The sequence below is a fragment of the Solenopsis invicta genome, chromosome 12 (assembly GCF_016802725.1).
Source record: "Solenopsis invicta isolate M01_SB chromosome 12, UNIL_Sinv_3.0, whole genome shotgun sequence".
Classification (NCBI taxonomy): domain Eukaryota; kingdom Metazoa; phylum Arthropoda; class Insecta; order Hymenoptera; family Formicidae; genus Solenopsis; species Solenopsis invicta.
The window spans coordinates 16514485-16535217 of NC_052675.1; the positions used below are offsets into that span (position 1 = coordinate 16514485).

The 20733-nt window shown below is 30.1% G+C and overlaps 3 protein-coding genes across 10 annotated transcripts; 2 read left to right on the forward strand and 1 right to left on the reverse strand.

Annotated features, from left to right (window-relative positions):
* Positions 1-333: 333 nt before the first annotated feature.
* LOC105196007 (spermine oxidase) lies at positions 334-10468 on the reverse strand. 8 transcript variants are annotated; one of them, XM_011161716.2, is made up of 13 exons: positions 10379-10468; positions 9453-9649; positions 8895-9153; positions 5415-5628; positions 4788-5021; positions 4578-4709; positions 4245-4444; positions 4037-4157; positions 3700-3806; positions 2447-2628; positions 1550-2004; positions 738-1484; positions 334-537 (listed from the first exon to the last, which is right to left on the reverse strand). In XM_011161716.2, the coding sequence occupies exons 2-13, from the start codon at positions 9598-9600 to the stop codon at positions 409-411; spliced, it is 2928 nt and encodes a 975-aa protein (XP_011160018.1). In that variant the 5' UTR covers positions 9601-9649; positions 10379-10468; the 3' UTR covers positions 334-408. The 8 variants fall into 8 exon arrangements, with proteins under 8 accessions (XP_011160018.1, XP_011160013.2, XP_011160014.1 ...); XM_011161711.3 differs by having other exon boundaries at positions 9453-9663; XM_011161712.3 differs by having other exon boundaries at positions 9453-9641; positions 10379-10459.
* Positions 5993-8839, forward strand: LOC105196006. The gene is made up of 8 exons (XM_011161710.3): positions 5993-6116; positions 6193-6360; positions 6536-6779; positions 6938-7133; positions 7257-7390; positions 7494-7676; positions 8056-8222; positions 8396-8839. The coding sequence occupies exons 2-8, from the start codon at positions 6347-6349 to the stop codon at positions 8520-8522; spliced, it is 1065 nt and encodes a 354-aa protein (XP_011160012.1). The 5' UTR covers positions 5993-6116; positions 6193-6346; the 3' UTR covers positions 8523-8839.
* A 1017-nt stretch (positions 10469-11485) lies between the features above and the next one.
* LOC105196040 lies at positions 11486-20307 on the forward strand. Its single transcript, XM_039455426.1, has 14 exons — positions 11486-11541; positions 11758-12250; positions 12669-12690; positions 13158-13222; positions 13419-13647; positions 13760-13885; positions 14051-14341; positions 14503-14643; positions 14811-15288; positions 15657-17576; positions 17939-18845; positions 18997-19123; positions 19222-19364; positions 20030-20307. Exons 1-14 carry the CDS (start codon positions 11486-11488, stop codon positions 20225-20227), a joined length of 5196 nt encoding a protein of 1731 aa, XP_039311360.1. The 3' UTR covers positions 20228-20307.
* The last annotated feature ends 426 nt before the right edge of the window (positions 20308-20733 follow it).

Genomic DNA, 20733 nt, shown 5'->3' on the forward strand with positions numbered 1-20733 from the left:
ATTGAAAAACAAGAAAAGAACAAAATTAATCCGGTATTGTCTATCAATATACAAATATACAGATATAAAAAATAATGTATAGAATATAAAGTAAAAATAAACATATTAATAACGTTGCATAAAGAAATAAAAATAAAATTAGAAATAAAAAGTAAAAGTTATTTAAATAAATTAAAAATAAAAAAGTCTACATTTAACAAAATAAGTATACATAATTAGTATAATAATAAATTAGTACATAGAGCACCCGTACAAACATACACACACGTACGCACGTAAAATAATATACGAGTTTTGTTATTATTAAATAATTTTTATGAACAAACAAATGCCTTACTATGTGAACGCTAAAAAAGCTTTATTGCACTAATATATTTATATATCTACATATCATCACATTTTATGTATTTACTTGATGCTTGCATGATGTTGCAAGAATACTTCAGCTTGATGGATTCCTGTCTCATAAGCTCCATGCGTCGTCGAGTAAAATTCGTCGTGCGTAGCTTCGCCGGCGAATAGTATGATTGGTAAATTCTACAATTTACAAAAATTTATAAATTTTAAAATAAATTTCAATTTAATTTTTAAATTTAATTTTTAAGTTTAATTTTTTGTAATTTTACATTATCTTGATTACACAATACCAATAGTTGAAAATCAATCAAACGAAACATTAATGCCATTTGCAATTACAAAATCTCAAAGTTAAGAAAAAATACTAAATAAAATCTCACCTTTTTCCTCTTTGCGTCATTCTGCAATATTGTTGCCCAGACCGGTTCGGCCAACGTCCTAGGCGAGACATTGTCCTCCTCGCAACTCTTAGTGATGTGACTGTAACCACCTCTCACATACCTATTGCCGTTCCACTTGGTTCGGACGCATTTCCTCACCGGTGGAATATTGCGACTTTGCAAGTAGTGCATCAATAAGTTCATGCAATCTTTCGCGATGACCTCCTCTGACAAATTCTCAATGATACACGCTCCTCGCCCACCGACCCATACTATAAGAGTGGCAGGATGAGTCGGCAGAACGTCGAATCCCGTGAGATCTTTAGTCCATTCCGGTAAAGATTGGCAATCGACGTTTCTGCGCCAGAGTAGCTGGAAACCATTGACGTTTCCTTGCCACCACGGTTCGCCGAAGTCCAGGAAAATCTTGTTAATCGTTCCAAAACCAAGATCCTTAATAGCGATATTCAGACGTTTCGGTAACAGCGGTTGGAACATCTTCTGGTAGTTTTCTTTCAAGTAACCAAGCGAACAAGTGACTATGACCGCATCGGCAAGGATTTGGGTCCCATCGAAAATGTTCACGGTGATCAAAGGGTCGTGTGGAGAGTCATGGTAGTCTCGCCAGTGAATAGTTTCCACGGGAGTAGCTAAACGAATCTTTTGCTCATCCAGATTGTCAACGAGAAGATTAGTCAAAGAACTGTAGCCAGACTTGAAGAGCAAATGTTCCGGTCCGCCAACGTACTGTGGAAAATATTGTTCTAATACCATGTTCATTTTTGAAACATTAATTTAAAAATTGATTTTACCTTAAACTTTCCCCAAAGTTCCGCCGACAAATCGTCCAACGAATGGCAGCAGTTATCTACTAGAAAGAACCGCACGTTCCAGTCAAAAATTTCCTCCTTCATCCTTCTCTCCGTCGGAGAATCATCTTTCTCGCGCAAGTAATCCTCAAACCTACTTCTCAAGACAGATCCCATATTCTCCTGCTTCTTTAAAGGTCTTCGGGATTCGCAGATATCATCTGAGACGGTTCGTACGAGATCATCAATTTCGCGAACCAAACTCTCGCTTATTATTGTACCGTCATCGCGCAGAAAGATTCCCTCGCCGTCCGTGCCTTGAATGTTCGACAGTAAATCATTGCTTAAACAATACTGAGCAAGCCTGCTTTTGTCGCCATGCAAAAATTGCGCCCCGTAATCTATCCAGCCATTATCCCATGGAACAGAATGAATTCTTCCTCCAACTTCGTCTTGAGCTATAGAATAATCCGTGCAATTTTGTTTTATTTGTATCTTTTTTTTGTATCTACATCAATCTATTTTTCTATATATTTTCTTTATTGTATAAATTTTTATTCTATCATAATTTAAACTCTCTTAAAAATTAACTAGATTAATTAATGTTATAAATGGTTATTAATTCACTAAGAAAAGTCTTGTTGCAGTATTGAAAAATTTAATAGATTCAACTAGTACGTCTGATCAAAACGGAGAAGTCAGAAATCTTATAGAAATTACCAGATAGTACTAAAATCTATCTGTAATCTATTCTGATTATAAGATCTTGAGTTCTATTATAATAATCAGAAATTATGTTTGCATTTCACTAAAATGCACTCAATCATATATGTCTTGTTGATAAGATAAAATCATTTTTCTCAATGAATTAATGTTAAATTCTTAAGAGATATCTTGTACCTTCGAGGAGAAGATAATCTGTAAATCCCGCATCCTCCAGAGTTTTCGCCGCAGCCAATCCTGCAATTCCTGCGCCTACTATCACAACTCTCGTTTTTTCTGTTCTTCTCACATTCGTTTCAATCTCTATCCTCAATGCTTCGTCGAGGTTGTCAATCAGTTGATCTAAGTGATCGCACGTTCTACGTCATCCGAAGTAATTAGTACAATAAATCTCAGATGAAGATATACACACATACACACATACATACACATATGCTATGTTTGCTATTCTGTATAAGTTTATGCTAATTCAAAAATGTCCTATTCTATATAAAAACTACGTATAAGTAAACTGCACAATTTATTTGAAGTTATTCTCAATATATTAGTATAATCTATAATAGGAAACACGAAAACTAACTAATAAAAAATAATAAACACATAAATTATACATCTCTTAATGATAACGTTATTTCATTATATTTTCCCAAATGTTACATCAATTTACAATATAATATACAAAGTATTTTTATACAAATTTTTTACATCTTACAAACAAGTAACTGTAGTCGCCCATGCCTTAAATATATTTAGCTGTTGCGAACATTGCAAATTGCAAAGATTTTTCTAGATTTCCGTAATCCATTCATTACGAAGATGTAGTTGTAGAAGATGTAGTTAAAGGTGAGAGTTTAATTGCCTAAGAAAAAGCATGCGATCAATATAAACATAATTGCAAAATTATTTGTGCAAAATTTAAAGCTGTTATGTTCAACAATAACAATAAGCACAGAATAAACGGAAAAACCTTTACTTCTATTAAGTTTCATGCAAAGTAAAATATACAACTCAAATTTTAAGCTGGACATAAATAACGTAATACAACACAACAACGCTACGTGCAATAATAATAGAAGTAAGCGGAAAGGATTAATTTATGATGCATTATGCATTACACTTGATTGCATAGAGATGAGTTACATCTCTTATAAACTAAATTTTACTTAACAGATCACTCCTTTTTTTCATTTAATTTTATCAAACTGGAAAAAATTTAAAATTTATAATAAAAAATATACTATAAAAGCTTCAATAAAAAATACATAAAAAAATTTTGACAAAAATATACAAATAATTTTTTTCATAACTTTTTAAAACACATTGATTACAGTAAAATGATAAAAATATCTGTTGTAGCATTAGTGTAATATTATATTCATTACGCTGTTGATACCAAGCTTGAAATAAATCTCAATTGACATTTATCTTACCTTCCAAAATCAATTAATCTATCTGCTTCGCGGAAACCAGTTTCTACAGCGCCATGTACAGTGGAATAAAAATGATCATGCGTGGCTTCCCCAGCGAAAAGGATTACCTAATCAAGATTCGTTTCGTCAATGACAATAGTTTTTCTTTTTTACAATACGATTTAACAATTTTATAAGTTAGATTATCATGTAATAAACTAAAACTAAAAATAAAAGTAAACGTTTTAAGTTTTACTGAAAAATACAGAATTAGCATAAAATACTAAGAAAACTCACTATAATACTTCAAATAATAACTTGCACAATATTACGTTATTTTTATTTTGGGATTACGTACAGGTTTATTTCCACTCATAACTGGCTCGGCCAAATCTTTTGGTCTTACATCCATTAGTTCGGAAGTTGTGCTTTGAAAACTATAACTACCTCGAAAATGTTCATTTGTGTACCATTTGGACCTAAAAGTTAAAAAAAAATAAGGATATTGTAAGACGACAAATTAAAGCAGAGCTCATTATTTCCAATCTGTTTAAATGTGAAATTACCTTAACATTCTTATTGGCTTCACAACATTGTAATGTTTCTCAAATGACTTTTTTAACAATAAATACAATCCGTTGAATACGTCAACATCCGATAGAGTTTCCATGTGTCTGGCGTTTTTTCCGGCTATCCAAGCACATAAAAGATTCGGTTGATGTGCCACAGTGAAAAATGAAAACACATCACAGAGCCATTCTCTATTCTAAAACAAATATTTAACCATATTAGTGAAAAGACAATAAAGTTTAAAAATGCATAAAATTAATTTTTAATAATAATTTATTATTCGCTATATTTCATATAAGTTTAAAAATAACATTCGAATGTTTACTCACTTCGCCGTAGTTTTGCAAGAATTCCTTCTTATCTTTTTCCGACCAGATGAAATCGAAACTGGCTTTATCCTCTGGCCACCATCTGTGTGGAAATTCAAGGAAAACCTTGTTTGCTGTTCCAATATTTAATCCCTACAATAAAATAAAATTAATTAACATTTAATGTACGATATGCGTTTTTGTTTTATAATTCTATGTTATTAATAAAACCTCTATCACACGTTGTTTCTTTTGTGACAAGGGTGGCACGAACATCGTGGAATGTTTCTCCTTCAGAACACCCAGGGACCCAGTGAATATTACATGCAACGCGGAATACTCACATCCGTCTCTGGTAATCACTGTCACGTTCTCGCCTGAGCTATAATTGATAGTTGTCACAACTTTTCCGAACTCTATCTTTTCCATTATTGGTAAGCATTCCTCTGCGTTTGGAATTCTTCGCTAATAAAATAATGACATATGTTTGATTAAAAATAAAGACTGTTAAAGTAACTAACAAAACATGTATTAATAATACATTATTTCATTGAAATATATTACAAATATATTAAAAATGTACTAAAAATTTATTTTATTCTTGAATATTAACTTAATTTTTAAATAGTGTGAAATTTCAATTTCAATCTATTATTCTTTGATTTATTCATATATAATTTATTTTGAAAATTTTATTCATGAATTAAACTCATCTTTGTAACTCAATTTCAAGCATTTTAATTACTTCTTTTTCATAAAATATACTTTAATTTTAGCATTTTGTAAAATGAAAAATAATAGAAAATATTTCTGAATAACGCGATATTTCCGGCCCAACATTATCAAGCTATTTCTTACCAATAATAAATCAAAAATTGTTTTATAACCGCGAGTTTTCCAATCCAAGGTAGAATCACCTTCGCATTCCCAATATTCCGTCAGACGTTTCGCGGAAACGTCAAACCATGAGTCGCTGCATTGTATAGAGTTTTCCATCTTTTCTATCCAAGATAAATATTCAGCAACTCGACCTCGACTCGTGAAAGGCTCCTCGTCGAAAGCTTTATAATATCTATAATAATAATTTAATAATTAAATTAATTACTATAATAATGTATAGCATAATATTAATATTATTATCTTATTTATATCTAATTTTTCAACTTACATTCTAAATAAATGTAAAATAATTAAATAAATTGTAAATTGTTTCTTCCTTTTATTTTTTCTAAGCTGATGTTTTATAAGAAACAACGAAATTAAATAATATATATTAATTTACACTCACATTTTATAAATACACTGTACTTATACTTGTATATAGAGAAAATTATATAACAAGAAAAGATTATATAACAAATTTATTAAACTATAAACAAATCTTGTTGTATAAAAACAAGAGTTTTTGTACTTCACATCTTTCCTAATTTAAATTTTGGGCGGGTAAACAGCAAGGATGAATCATCATCAACCTTGTGCTGAACTGTGGTGGGGAGATACTTGATACAACTCCACACTCTCCACAGCATGTTGCAGTGTTGCATTCATTCTGTCACATATGTAGGAAGCATAGCCTCTAAGTGATTTAAGTTTTAAGTGAACTGAGTTATTTAACTTGAAATCTTTTTTTATGTAGGACTGTAAATATCTCAATCATGAAAATATATAATATTCATATGATCTCTTCTGCAAATCACTGTAGAATCAACTACAGTGGTAATATAATCAAATTCCATTGATTAGTTGCGACAAACTTTTACTACCAATAAAATTAAGCAAAACGTAGCAACATGCTTCCAAAAAGGTAATAATACTCTTGAATACTACGTTATTATTAATGTTATAGTCATAACTCATTTTATTAATTATTCTCTTAAGAATAAAAGACTCTTATAAATTTAGATTATTAAATGTTATTGCGCAAGTGGGAGTGTTATCTTGAGGAAAATGTGAATATTTAATGTGAGACGTAATTCTAGGAAAGTAGATCCAGAACTGGAGAAGCTGAGAAATGAAGTGGATGGACCACCAAACTTAGATACAATTATTGTGAATATTCAGAGAAAATTATCACGCATTCACGCTGCATACTTATTTGAACATATTGGCAAAGCTACGCTGCAGAAATTATGCTTGCTGCTGAGCTCCACAGCATCAGGAAAGATGTATGATGGGTGGCAGGAGTTTGCAGCACACATAGGTTTAACGATGGAACAGATACGCGTAAGATTATTAGAGAAATGATTATAAAATATGCATATAAATATCCAAGCTAAATTATATTCTAACACTAATATATTCTAATAATATATTCTAATAATATGTTCTAGTGTATTCTAATAATAATAATATAGATATAATAATAATGTTTTATTGATTAGTGTATAGATTACGATTTTAAAGGACTCCAGGATCCAACATATTACGTACTTCTGACTTATGTGCAATCTCCAGAAGCAACAATGGATAAAATTTTGAACGCTTTGCAAAATATACAACGACTCGATATAATAAACCAGATTAAGGATTATGTACACGATCTAGTCAATGTTGTGTCACAACATGATATAAATCATGGTAAAATAGAAAACAATAACATTTCTTTTCTACATAATAAAATAGAGTCAAATTTGAAAGATAAATCTTTAAAAATGTGATATACATAATTAATTATATTAATTATTCGTTTTGTATATTTAGGATCTCAAATAATTCGACCTGGACATATACCAAGAGCACCATTAGTTCTGAGCCCTATTTTAACAGTGGAATGCAAAACCGAAATGACAGAAAGCGAATCAATGTTTACACCACAAGATAATCAGCAGAAGAAGGTTGCTCAACTTTCTATATTTTGATAAAATTTTGCTAACAAAGAGCAAGATAAATTAAAATATTTTAAATAATGTATTTTATCATGTCACACAACAATAACAGCATGAACAAACATATGGCTGTATAGTAATGCTGACTTTTGCCGATGACGGTTTGTCTACTGCTGAATGCATCACAAAAATATTTAGGTCCAAACAGCCACGAATCGGCGTGCTCATATTGCAAGAGCAAGAGAAACACGTTTATAGTCGAGCTGAAGAATTCATAGACGATTGTTTCAAACAGGTAAATTCATTTCTTTTCTTTGATGACTTGAATCGGGCCTTAGCCTTCTGGAGAAGAGCGGCTCATAAACTTTAGCTTTCTAATTTTTATTACAATTGCAACTTTTATGAAAAGGAATATGTCTTTCGTTCAACCCGGCAAAAATAATTCTACATAAATTGAAGAAATGCTACAAAAGTTTATTTTAGCATTTTCATGTCAATTTTTGGAGCATTTCTTAAATTTGTATAGATTTTTGTAGGATTTTTTAAATCAAGAAACCACCATTCTGAAGATTCAAACTTTAAGTCTTTTCAAAAATTGGAAATGATTTTTTTAATCGCTGATTATATTAATTTTTTACATTAATTTTAAATGTCATAAGTTAATCTACTTTTAGGTTAATTATGTTATACCAGTACTAACAAAAGGCTACATTGAAAGAATTAATAATCCAACGAAAATCTACGAACAGATGGACAATTTAAATACAAAGTATTTAAAGTACATATATTCCTTGCTGAGATACGAATATGTAAGAAATCAATGCTGCAACAATCGTGTAAGGTAAATTGATAAGCATTTAATAGCAAATTTGTAGATAACAAATCTGCAACAGATAAGTTAAATTTTGATAGGTATTTATGATAGAATGTTACTTATATTCCTTTACAATTAAAAGTATGCAAACAGCTGCCTTTGTTATGCTCCAGTTACCTTGCCTTTACTTCTGTTATCAGATGTATCGTGCCTGATAAAGATGTTTATACGATTGTACGAGCAAATTTGCATCCCACATTAGAAGCATGGTTTCGTGAAAGTGATATCGATAATTTTGTGAACAATATTCTTTTCCATAAAATTTGAAGACTGTGAATACTTAGACGAAAATAGTTTGTGATCTACCTCTACGCCTTTGAACATTGATAATACTTTTTTCAATAATAATCTAAATTAAATTTTAAGTATAAACCTTGTGATTTTAGAAAAACACTTTGTCTTTCTTTACATTAGGGAACATTGCTCCAATAATCTAACATAAAGTTTTACTAATAATGCTTTAAAAAAATTACAAGAATTTTGTGAACAACTACTATAAAAACTGAAATTTTTGTGATTTGTTGATAGTTTACTAATTTTTCTTATGTTAATAAAATAAAAAAAAACATGTGTCTATTTTCTAATTAATTTGTATTACAATTAATATATAATCTCAATTTTGAATAAAAAAATACTCACTCCCTTATAAAATAATCTCCAAAGTTTCCCTTTTCCTCTTTCAATTTTTCCTGTTCCATTTTGTCAAAATAAATCATCAGGGCTTTGCTGCTTTCCTCGGTGGGTATTATTTCACCATTAATAGTGACAAATTCATGTTTGCTGGGATCAAGCAGAACAGCAAATGAACTCAGCAGATTATGTTTGGAGGCCATCTCGTACACCACGTTTCCGGATTGTCCATGGACCCATTGAGCTCCAAGATCCACCACATGTTCACCTAAAAATATTAAAATATTTAGATTCAATATTTCTCTAAATATGTAAAGTTTTAAAAATACAAAATTGTACTATTTTAATGTCAAAGATACCCAATTGACACCAACCAATAGTGTCTTAACATTAGTATAATTTTGCACTCGATATATATGTAATATTATACATGTTATATGTTACAGTTACGTTGTTGAATTTAAAATTTTAATATTGATGTTACTGTTAGTTAATATTTAACCAAGGTAATAATTAAAGTTGAATAGTCTTATTAAGCCAAGATAAATTAAGGAAATTATTATTTACCAAAGTCTTTGGTGTATATCCGACCACCAATCCTGTCATTGGCCTCTAATATCACAAAATCGCTCACTCCTCTCTGCTGCAGTCTTGAGGCAGCTGCAATGCCAGCTGCACCTGCTCCAACAATCACAACTTTCGTTTCTTTCGGCATACCGCGAGCTCTTGAAAATAGAACCGTGTCCAACAGTTTTGCTGCACAACTGAAGGAATGTCTCTGAGTGTTGCCAGAGATATATATGTGAATAATGATCTTAAATGAACTTGAATTGGCTGAAGCAGATAACGCAACGGATTAGACTGGCTAAGCGAAATCTTTAGTGTTATCTCGACACGAGAAAAATACATTGGCGATTTGCAATCTTTTCAATAAATGACTTCTGCAAATTAAGGGACGTGGCCAATTTAATACTCCACGGAATATTTGGCGAATGTTTTTAATTCGTCGATTGATCAATTGCATCGTCCGCAATTTTGTTCGGTAAAAACTGTATTTGCGCTTAATGCAACTAATCAATTGGTGAATTAAAAAACTCGCTTATCGTAAGAAGATCAAAAGATGGAACGGTAATTAAAGTAAATTTTATTATCCTTTCACGTTTGCCTTTTCTGTTAATTTAATTCTAGCAGTTGCATTTTGCGCAACGTCACTATTCGTTACTTCGCACATACCTGATTGATTTTATTTTAATGCCAAGAGTATCGCAACGAATTTTTATTCAACACTTCGCGATAGAACCGCAAGCAAATCTTGAGTGTTGAAGATGTCAACAAATGATCGCAAAGCAGTTTTCGTTTCGCGAAAAGTGTACTTTAATAACTTCCTTGTGGAGGAACCGACGGGGATGGTCGAGAGTGCATTAACCGATGAATCATTTGAAGAACAAAGATCTGCTAAACATTATTCCGAATGATTGCCACAGTTTGCTTACATTGACACGCGGCATTCGCCACATCACGCATGAACGACTGCACCAAACCGAGCTAGTACTACACATGATATTCATGGTACTACGTTAGTATATGTATAAGTGTGGCTTTGAGAGATACTGAGTACATGCGCAGTAAAACGAACGTTAGCAGACGCTATTTAAGCTTTGGTCTTTGGTCACATATATCTCAAACCTCTATTATGATAAAAAAGTTTTATCGTTAGATTCATCCGGGAAAAAAACGAAAAAAATAATGTTAGAAAATAATAACAATTATAGAAAAAATAAGTAAATAATATAAATAGTGAAAAATCTTCTACAATGCAAATATTACATTTTGTTATAAATGGTAAAATATTTAAATGTATTAATCTGTTGCAATTTGATAGAAATGTTAATATTTAATGCGCAAAAAAATCAGAAAGAAAACTTACTAGTGTTCTAACAGAAAATTATATGATTTTTTTTATTATAATAATTATTTCATAAATTTGTCATAAATGTAAATTTTAATTTAATAATTAAGTATTTTGAATATTTATCAAGCATGTGTTATATAAAGTTAATATTTTTAAGTTATATGGTTTAGCTATATTAATCCAATATTTTAATATATAAGCAAGAACAGAACACATAATTTATTTATATTATATATCAGGAAACACTCTAAATATTATCAAAACACGAGTTTATCGAGATCGATTATGTTAGTTATCGATGACGCACGTGCATACTATTCTGGAAGATTTTTCCTTGATCTCCCAAATTTCAAGATAAAATTTTATTTGAAACTTTCTATATGTTTACGATACATATAAAATTACACAAATAGGATTCTCTGTCTTCAATAAAAATTATAAATAAAATTCTATCCTGAAGTATATCTGACAAATTATAAAACTAAAGTGGACTATACTTATATAAACAAAATAAAGTTGAACTTTTTTTCTGAATTTACTCGAAACTTCATTCGATCAAACACAACCTATTAAATTCTAGTCAAATTTTTTTTATAATTATTTGTAAATTGACAAGTATTAATTACAAAAAAATAAATTTAGAAATTTATTTTATCAATGAGGAACAATTCAGTTTTCTACTTTAAAAATGTCTAAAATTTCTTTAAAGGCTTCCAACACACGGCTTTTGCTCCATCGTACAAAGTAAAACATTAATTGCCATTAAAATTAACCCATCAGTTTATCATATAAAAATTGTTAATTTAGATAAATTATTAATTGTAGAGTCAATAGAATATTTTACTAAATTTTAATTTTATTAGTTTCTTCTCTTAATTGTGAAAAATATTTTCTTAGTCTTAATTAATTTTATATAATTTACATAAACTGAATAAATAATCTTTGTGTTTGATTTAACAGTTTGTTGACGTCTAGAAAGAAAATTTTGGATACTTTCCAAAAAAAATGGTTGAAGAAAGGTTCGAGGTTGAAGCCGTTTGGGTTTTGCTGTTCTCTCGATCGTTTCGATCCTCTCTCGCGATACGATCAACGAATGCCGCCCTACAAGACTTCGCTAACGGCAATAACTTCTGTGCACGAGTGTCCGGTGGTTAAAATGCAAGCAAAATTTTCCCGATTTTCTCGAGATAAGAAGAAACCTTCCAAAATAAAAGCGCCGGACACAGGAAACCAGCAACGACGATTGACTAGCGAATTAAGTTATTTCCAGATTACCAGAGATAATCGATTTAAAAAGCAATATCTGGAAGATGAAATTGCATTGGCAAAAGATATCTTTTGGGCAGAAAGACGAAGAATTCACCAGAGGGAGAGCAATAAGGCGATAAGAATAGCGAAGAAAAAAAGTGATCCTTTAATTTACATTCAATCAAAAAATTTAAAAAATATTGTCAAATAGCCACAATCAATTTATTTAATATATTTCGTATAATTAATATCATTTGTCTAGTTCAAGTTTTATTTCGTCTGATAGTGAAAATACAAGATCAGTTTAACAAATTATAGTGTATTTGATTTGCTGACTCGACCCGACTCCGATCAACGTCTGTTCTTTCTAGCTACAAAAGAAGAAACAAATTGTGCAAAAAATGCAGCTAAAAAGAACAGATATTGATTCAGAGTCGGATCGAGTCAGCAAATTGAATACAATGGTTTAAATAAAAAGAACTATTTTTAAACTTTAGCACTAAAAAGATCAAAATTAAAAAAAATGTAAGATAGGTTTTATTTTGTTTTATTTTGCAACAATATAGTATTGTACATTAGTTTTATACCGAACGGAATAATGTATCGAAAACTTTCTTGTGCAGCTGTTCGAATACAGTATTATAGGTAATAGCAAAACGCAATCAATTAGTTATCATCTTACTATGCGTCATCGGATAAAGATGCTTAATGTCACCGTATCTACGATAACAACTTGCAGCTCTTAAGTCGTTTGTTTATACATAATGTACGAAAAATATTTGGAAGTAAATTTCGTTCAAATTATTCTTAAATCTTATCACGACAATTAGCATGCGCACAAAGAAAGTTTATATACAAATTGTAAACATTTTTACTCTACGTACGTATAGTCAAATGGTAAATGTATAGTAGAAGAGTAACATATTACTGGAGAAAATTAAATGAATTAAGTTAGATGGATTGTGGCTGTTTGAAAAAGAAAAATAATTGAGAAAAGGAGAACAGTTTAGTTAAAAAATAATTATTATTAACTCCTAATTTCTATAATTGTGTATTTCTTAAATTGTTATATTAATAATTAAAATATTTATTTTCCTCTCCTTTTTCTGCAGACAAGAAATATTCACAAAAATTCAAGACGTTTCCACGATGGTATCAAGATTTTTCCCCGGATCAAGTATGACATAAAAATGATCTTAAACAGATTTCAACAAATAAAATTCAAATAAGACGTGATGAAAGATGATTCTTTCTAAAGTAGCAAAATTACTTTGATTAAATAAAGTTTTGTTTTTGGATCTTAATATTCAAAAGATCTCAACTAAAATAAAATTGCACTACATACTTAAAAATTAAGTTCTATAAATTTGTAGATGAAGAATTTGATGAAACTGGAAAATGTAATGCGCACCGATTACGAATTGACAAAGACATATGGCACACAAACGATACTGATATCTATTGGCGTCATTTCAACATTCTTCAAATTAAAGCCGAATACTATAAAAGCATTGCACAGATCGTGCAACTTGAATAGTGTCAATTTCCTGCGAGAGACTTACAGAATCTTAACGGGAAAAGATTTCTACAAAGAGGGATATAGTATATCTCATTATATTTTTCTTTAAAGCAAATAAAAAAGAATTTAAAAATTTATTTTTAATAAAAATTTTTTAGAATCAATAATAATAATTATAATACATTTAATTTATAGAAAAAGTTTATGATTGCAACGAGAGGATAATATTATCAGCCATTGCATTTTTAACACTGCCAGAAACGGTGAAAGAATTGCATAAAAGATTGCCAGCAGTGACTATGCCAAAATTGCCACCGAAACGTAATTTAATTACATATTAGATATTAAAAAGTTTAATTAACCATCACTGATTATCATTTTTATTAAATTATTATTATTAATTATACTAATTATCATTATCTCACAATTACTTATTATTAAAATAAATAGATATTATTACTTTAAATGTTTATTATAATATTTTAGCAAAACTAATAACATGTGTTACCAGGAGAAAAAATATCTGCCCTTACAAGGAAGAATTATTTACATGTCCTGATTGGGCTGGTTATCAAAATGCTTTGCAAAAATGGCGAAAACGTTGTAAACTAATTGCAATTCCAAAAATAATCTTACCATTGAACACATATGACCAATTTTTTATTAACGACAGATCAGAAATTAAAAAAAGGGAGACAGATATTTCCATTGAACATCATAGAGAAATCAGTATGAAGGAACTGCAGAAAGTTTCTTTAACTATGTTAGATCGAGAAGGTAAAAATAAATAAATGAAATTAAATATGTAAATTTTTAGACATAAGGATTACTTAGTATGTTTTTATAGCATAATAAATAAATTTAAATTTCTAAAAGAAATATCAACTTATAAATAGATGTAATGAATATTATTGGATTTGTAAACTTTAATCATACAGATTCTTCAAAAGAGAGGAACTTGGAAATGAATAAATCAGCAACTTCCAACATTTTTCGATCAGACAATGGCAAAACATTTGATTTTATTGGGAATCTTAGTGAAAAGGAAATTATAAAACGTAAAATTATGAAAATTGACGGTATAAATTATTGCAATCTTATTACTGTTTCTTAATTGAAAATAAGAAATTATAAAACGAAAAGTATAATAAAAAGTATAATAAAAAATATGTTCATAAATATTAAAAATAATACTAAAATTAGTGATTGATGTTAGAAATTTATATGTAAAATTTTTATTTTTTTTTAACTATTAAAAAAATGTTAGGCCTTCCAAAACCGCCAGGAGCGAATCAAAAATCCTGGTTGGGAAAGAAGAACCCTCATTACGTGATATCCGGAGTGTCCACCATGCATTCTAAGAGTCCTGTAATTTACGAGATCACGGAAGTGGCTGATGTAACACCTAGCAATAGCGACGAAAAATTCTTCGCAGTACTGAAACTCAATGATAAGATGAAAAAGGTTTTTCCCAGTGGCAGAGAAAATCTGTCAATTAATTGGCAAGAGTGGCTACAAAACGCTGATGAAGACTACAGACAGTTAGAGGAAAAAGCTGATGAGTTAATTAAGATCGTGCAGACAACAATAAAATCGGCATTTCCTGGACCCGTTTGCGATAGTTGCTGCTCGTGTCGACAGACCAGAAAGTTTGATGAAAAATTGCAACAAAGCAAGATCGATAATATATTAATCAACGTAGCGCAGGAAAAAGAGGAAAATACGTGAGAGATTATTATAAATTTAGATAGTAAATTTTAAATTAGATTAAATGGATATCTAATCTATAACGCTTATTATGTAATTTCAACTAATCCAATTAAGTAGATTATAATTGTTAGCGATTCTGATATTAATTTTGAAATTCTTGAAAATATGAATCATAGTTTTTTTATTCCAATTTTGAAATTTTAGATTCTGAAATTCTTTAAAATTCTTGATCTCTGTATTTTTTGACACTTTTAAAATCTAATATTTTAATCCTTTCTCTATAAAACTTAAAAAATATAGAGCTTTAAAAATTAAAAAAAATTTAATGATTTAACAAAATAAAATATAAAGTATAATATTTAAGTTATAATATTTATAATAGAAATGTCGGCGGTCCGATGGCGATGCAATCCTTGGAGCAGAATCCAACAGGATCACCAATTAACGAGGTTGCTCCGGAGGATGAGATTAAAACAAATATTATCAGTGATGTTGTCAGAGATGCTGGGCAAATTCAATATTACATATCGGGTATTCAGAGAGACAAAGTACATGTACCGCGAAAGCTCGAATCTTCTGTTCCTCAGCTCAAGAATGTTCCACCTTGTGCGTGTGCCATTCAACAAATGGCTGATAAGGATATAAGTCAAATTGCGAGCAAAGAAGACATTCCTTGGCCTAAGGAAGAAGAATTATGTCCTGGAAAGAAGTACAGGCTCGATCAGTCAGATGCATATTTTTGCAAGTCGTATCCTGGAGATAAATTCTGCAGGCATAATCCTTTCATGAAGGAAATAATGAAGATGAAAAGAGAAAAAGTAGAAAAACAAGAAGAAGAAGAGGAAGTAAAAGAAAAGACAAAATTTGTTGAAGCGATTAAGAAAGAGCCTCAAGTTCCTGAAACGGACGTTATGGAGAGAAAGAGGGATAAGTTCATACCTGATCCTTATCCTGCGTATGACTATCCTTGGAACATATCGCGAACTGCGCCCTCGGCAAAAATAATAACAGACTACGAAGCATCTTTGAAAATGACATCACCAATATGGGCCACAAAACGCAATCAGCCATCAAAAACACAAGAAACACAAAATGATATCTCTTCCTTGAAGGAACTTAAGAAAATAAAAAATAATACTACAAGTCAGGAAATTAATAAAGAAATCTTAAGTTCATCAAAGAAAATTAAAAAAAAAAGTCAGAAAAGTAATGAAAAAAAAGAGATAAGAGATATGAAGGAAAAGAAAAAAGAACCGATATCATTAAAAGAAATTACAATTAACAAAAGAGATACAAAATCGTTGAATACAATTTTTGAATCTTCGACAATATTTAAAACGGAAAAGAAGCAACAAATAAAGTCACCTAATAATCCAGTACATAATAATTCAACTAAACAATTTAACAAATTTAATAAGACTAAACGTAGAATTTTCACAAAGAAGAATAAAATGAAAGATGCAATAAACGAAACTGAGGAGATTGAAAATCGCAAGCGAGAAATGGCGAGGTTAAAGAATATGTTTAAGTCTAATGGACTTTTAGGTGACATTAAACCAGTAGTTCTTCCAGAAGAGTTGGCAGCAATTAGTCGCTATAATACTTCAGAAGAGAAAACTGAAGAAATAGTTGATGCTTTAGCTGACGAAGAAAAGAGTCGTAAAATCTCAAAAGAACCTTGCGGATGGAGAACAAAATCGGAGCAGGAACTTCCGGCGAAAAAGACTCTGGTTTATCTCTGCGAGCCGGATTATCCTCTGGAGACGATGGCTGTTGATCCTGGAGGACGACTATGTCAATGTAGAGAGAACAGAAATAAGAAAAAAATTCTTATGTATAATGTAGGTGGTCTGGAGAAGATAAACGAGAGACGAACTAGGAAATTGGAAGAAAAGAATAGGATTATTGACGGTGTTCTTTACGTCACGCCACCCATTAGTCCCCGAAGAAGCGACGAATACATTCCAGAATATGATATTCTCAAATCACCATACGATACATGTGTTAGCGAATCTGCAGATAAAATATCGAAGCTGATAGAAAAATATTCCGGACCCAAAAGTTTGGTAGAGAAAATACGAAAAAAGCCGAAATCGTGCAATTGTAATAACGTCGTCACAAAAGAAGTCCGCGATCAAAAGAAAGAGCTTGAAGAGATTCGAAAGAAATTAATGGAGTCTAAATCGCCGGAGGAAAGATGGAAGATAGCTTTAAAAGATAAAGCATTGATGGATTATTTTACGCAGCGTGACGATAACGCTCCTTGCTGGACGTCCTGCAAGAAAATTGGTCGAAGTCCAAAGTTAGTATAAAAACATTAACCTAACAAATACGTAATTACTAAAGTTATTAAATATTTTATGCTTTCAAGGCTCGCACGAGTATTCTCTTCAAGAATGTTAAGAGATTTATGGTAAATTGCAATGTTTACAAAACTTTGACAACAAATCAAAACGCAGAGACAATCCGTAAATCTCTTGGCAATATATTAATATATTAGTTCATTTAGTAACTTCAAATCTGCAGTATTAAATTTTCAATAATTTCAATAATTTTAATATTAATTTAATGTCGAATATTTCATTTCTAACCTATCATTTAAATATGATTAATAATATTAGTGAGCTGTTTATATATTATAGAATATTATATCGATTATTGTAGACCTCGAAGATTGAAGGTAGTAAAGCCTGTATGTGAATGTAAATATGAGAGAAAGATTGTGGAACGAAATGAAGAAAGAACTAAATGGAAGGAACGTCAACAAAAACTGAAGGCTTTGAAAAAGCAATCTTTCATGCATATTGTCGATATCTCGAAACCGATGATAGAGGAGAAGAGTTTCATTATATCGGACGTTAAGAGAGTGTCGCGGGAAGATATGGAAGACGAGATCAAATACTGTATAGCAGGTGTGGCAGAAGATGTGTCTATGTCGTCACCTCAGCAGATAGTAGATGGCCTGCAAATGGCCACGCCGTTCCAAACACCCTCATCTAGCAAGGAAGATATTTTACAAATTGCTGCTCCGCATCGACATTGGTCGCCAATGATTATTCCACCGGGCCCGTTGCCTAAGAAGGATGCCGCCTTAAAAGAAGAAATGGAGCGTAGAAAGAAAGCTAGAGACGAAGCATTTAAGCTAATTTATGGAGATAAGAACGAGGAAAATGCATCTTATTTGACAATTTGCAATGACCGAGAAGCATTCGACGAGCAGAAATTGATGAAGAAAGTTGAGATGGAAAAAGATGATACAAAAAAAAGTCATGCAAGTATAAAGGTGGAAACAAAATTGATGCTGAGATTACAAACATTGAACAAGAAACCCAGTAGCAAAATAAGACATCAAGGAAATGCATCAAATAAAGAAATTGTTGGTAAAGTAATTCGTGATAAGAATAAATATTCCAAAGAAGCTGTTGGCGAGATAGGCCATCAACAAAATATGTCATACAGACAATTGATCGATAAGTCAGGAGAGAAGATTGATGAGAGAAGTCATCGGATAAATGGCGGTGGTGATAAGAAATATATAAACAACAAATCTGATCTTCTAAAGATTGTGAAGGTATTTTTTATGGATATCTTTTTAATCTGATAATTTTATATTGATATTATTTATTTTTTTTTATGAATAAATGTAATATCAATATTAATCAAATTATTTAAAAAAGAAGAAATTATAATCTAAAAATATATATATTTATCTAAAATATTAGACCGAATTAAAGAAAATGGCTGCTGAAGGTTTTACATTCGCCAAGTTACCGAAATGTTATTTAATGCCACAGCTTCAAAATTGGATCATGTTCAGGGAAGGTGTTGTTTTCACGGAAACTGACAAAAGTACTTTGATGGCAGAATTAGAATTAAGATCTTGTTCTTTTATTTTTTATCGTTTTATACTAATTTTTACTTATTTCTTTTTTTCCCTGTTTTCTTAGGAAAGTTGATGCACGCAACTAAAGCGACTTGGAATTTAATGGATACACAAATATCAATCGAGATCAAAAAACCATCACTGCATATGACAAAATTTCAACTGAGAAGGTTGACTTATGATCAAGTCAAGAGGATGAAGAAAAAGGTTGACTAACAGTTGTTACTTTTATTATTTGAAAATTTAAATACAGGAATCACATATATATACTCGATAACAAAATTAAAATATCACCTATTTTGCTCTTCAAAAATAGGCAATTTTCAAGAGAATGTAATTTCGTATAAAATGATGTAGTAAAATTTTCCAAACAGCATTTTACAGCTCTTTTTTAGATCGATATTTTAATAAATAATTTACTGATTGTTTATTTGTATACGGACGTAAACATCAAACCTTACAATTTTTACGAATTTTTATGAAGTTTCTTGGTGTAAATTAAAAATCGCCCAAAAATGCTGTTTTTAAATCTATGATATTGCGATATTAAAATTTGATACTTTTTAAATCCATTATACTTATCAATTCTTTTATATTTTTCTCTATTTTTAATCATTCTTGGTCCTAGACAGCAGACAAAATTTATGAAATATTTTTGCAAATATATTTATAAAATATTCAAATAATTATTATAAATATTTTTTAAATCTTTTATAAATATGATTGTGTTCTGCCTGGGATATCAATTCTTCGACAATTAGTTTTGGATTTAAAATGATAAAAAACAATTTCTTCAATCATTTATTAAGTCTTAAATTAATTGTTTATTTTCTAATTTAGAATAACTAATTATTAACGTGTTTTTTGAGCAGATTAAAAAGATCAAGGCGATATTCCACAGCAAAATACGTAAAAGACGCGTCTCTTACGGTCGTACGATGTGGATTACAATGGAACATGGAAAATTTCCGTCCGCATCATTCAAAAGAACTTTCTTCACATATATGCCTAGCAAAGAAGCTGATGGACACGTTTATAAACCATGGATGAGTTCCGAAATACACAATTGAGATCCTAATATTTGTTGCTGGTAATTGTTGCTTAATTTACATAGCTGTTCACATAATTCAATTAAGTATAATTAAAAACATTAAATGTTTTAATAATATATTTAATTAACAAATACAGTCACGTATATAAAAATACATAATAATAAAAAATTAATCTATTAAATAAAATATTTTTATGTGTATTTACTTATAACATTGTTTTGAAAACTAATTTTATAAATTTACATATACGTATATATAAATTTTTTTTATATAAGTATATATCATAATATAAGTATATGTATATCATACATTTATTTATTATTATGTAAACATTTATTTTTCATTAATTTATTTAGTCAAAGATTTTCAGTAAATATTTTTCTAACATTTATTTAATAAACAAATAAACGGGCTAGTTAGTTTTGGAGCGCAATAAACCATTAATGTCCAAATAATTATTAATTATTTGGACATTAATGGTTTATTGCGCTCCAAAACCCGCGCAGACTCTTACTAGCCCGTTT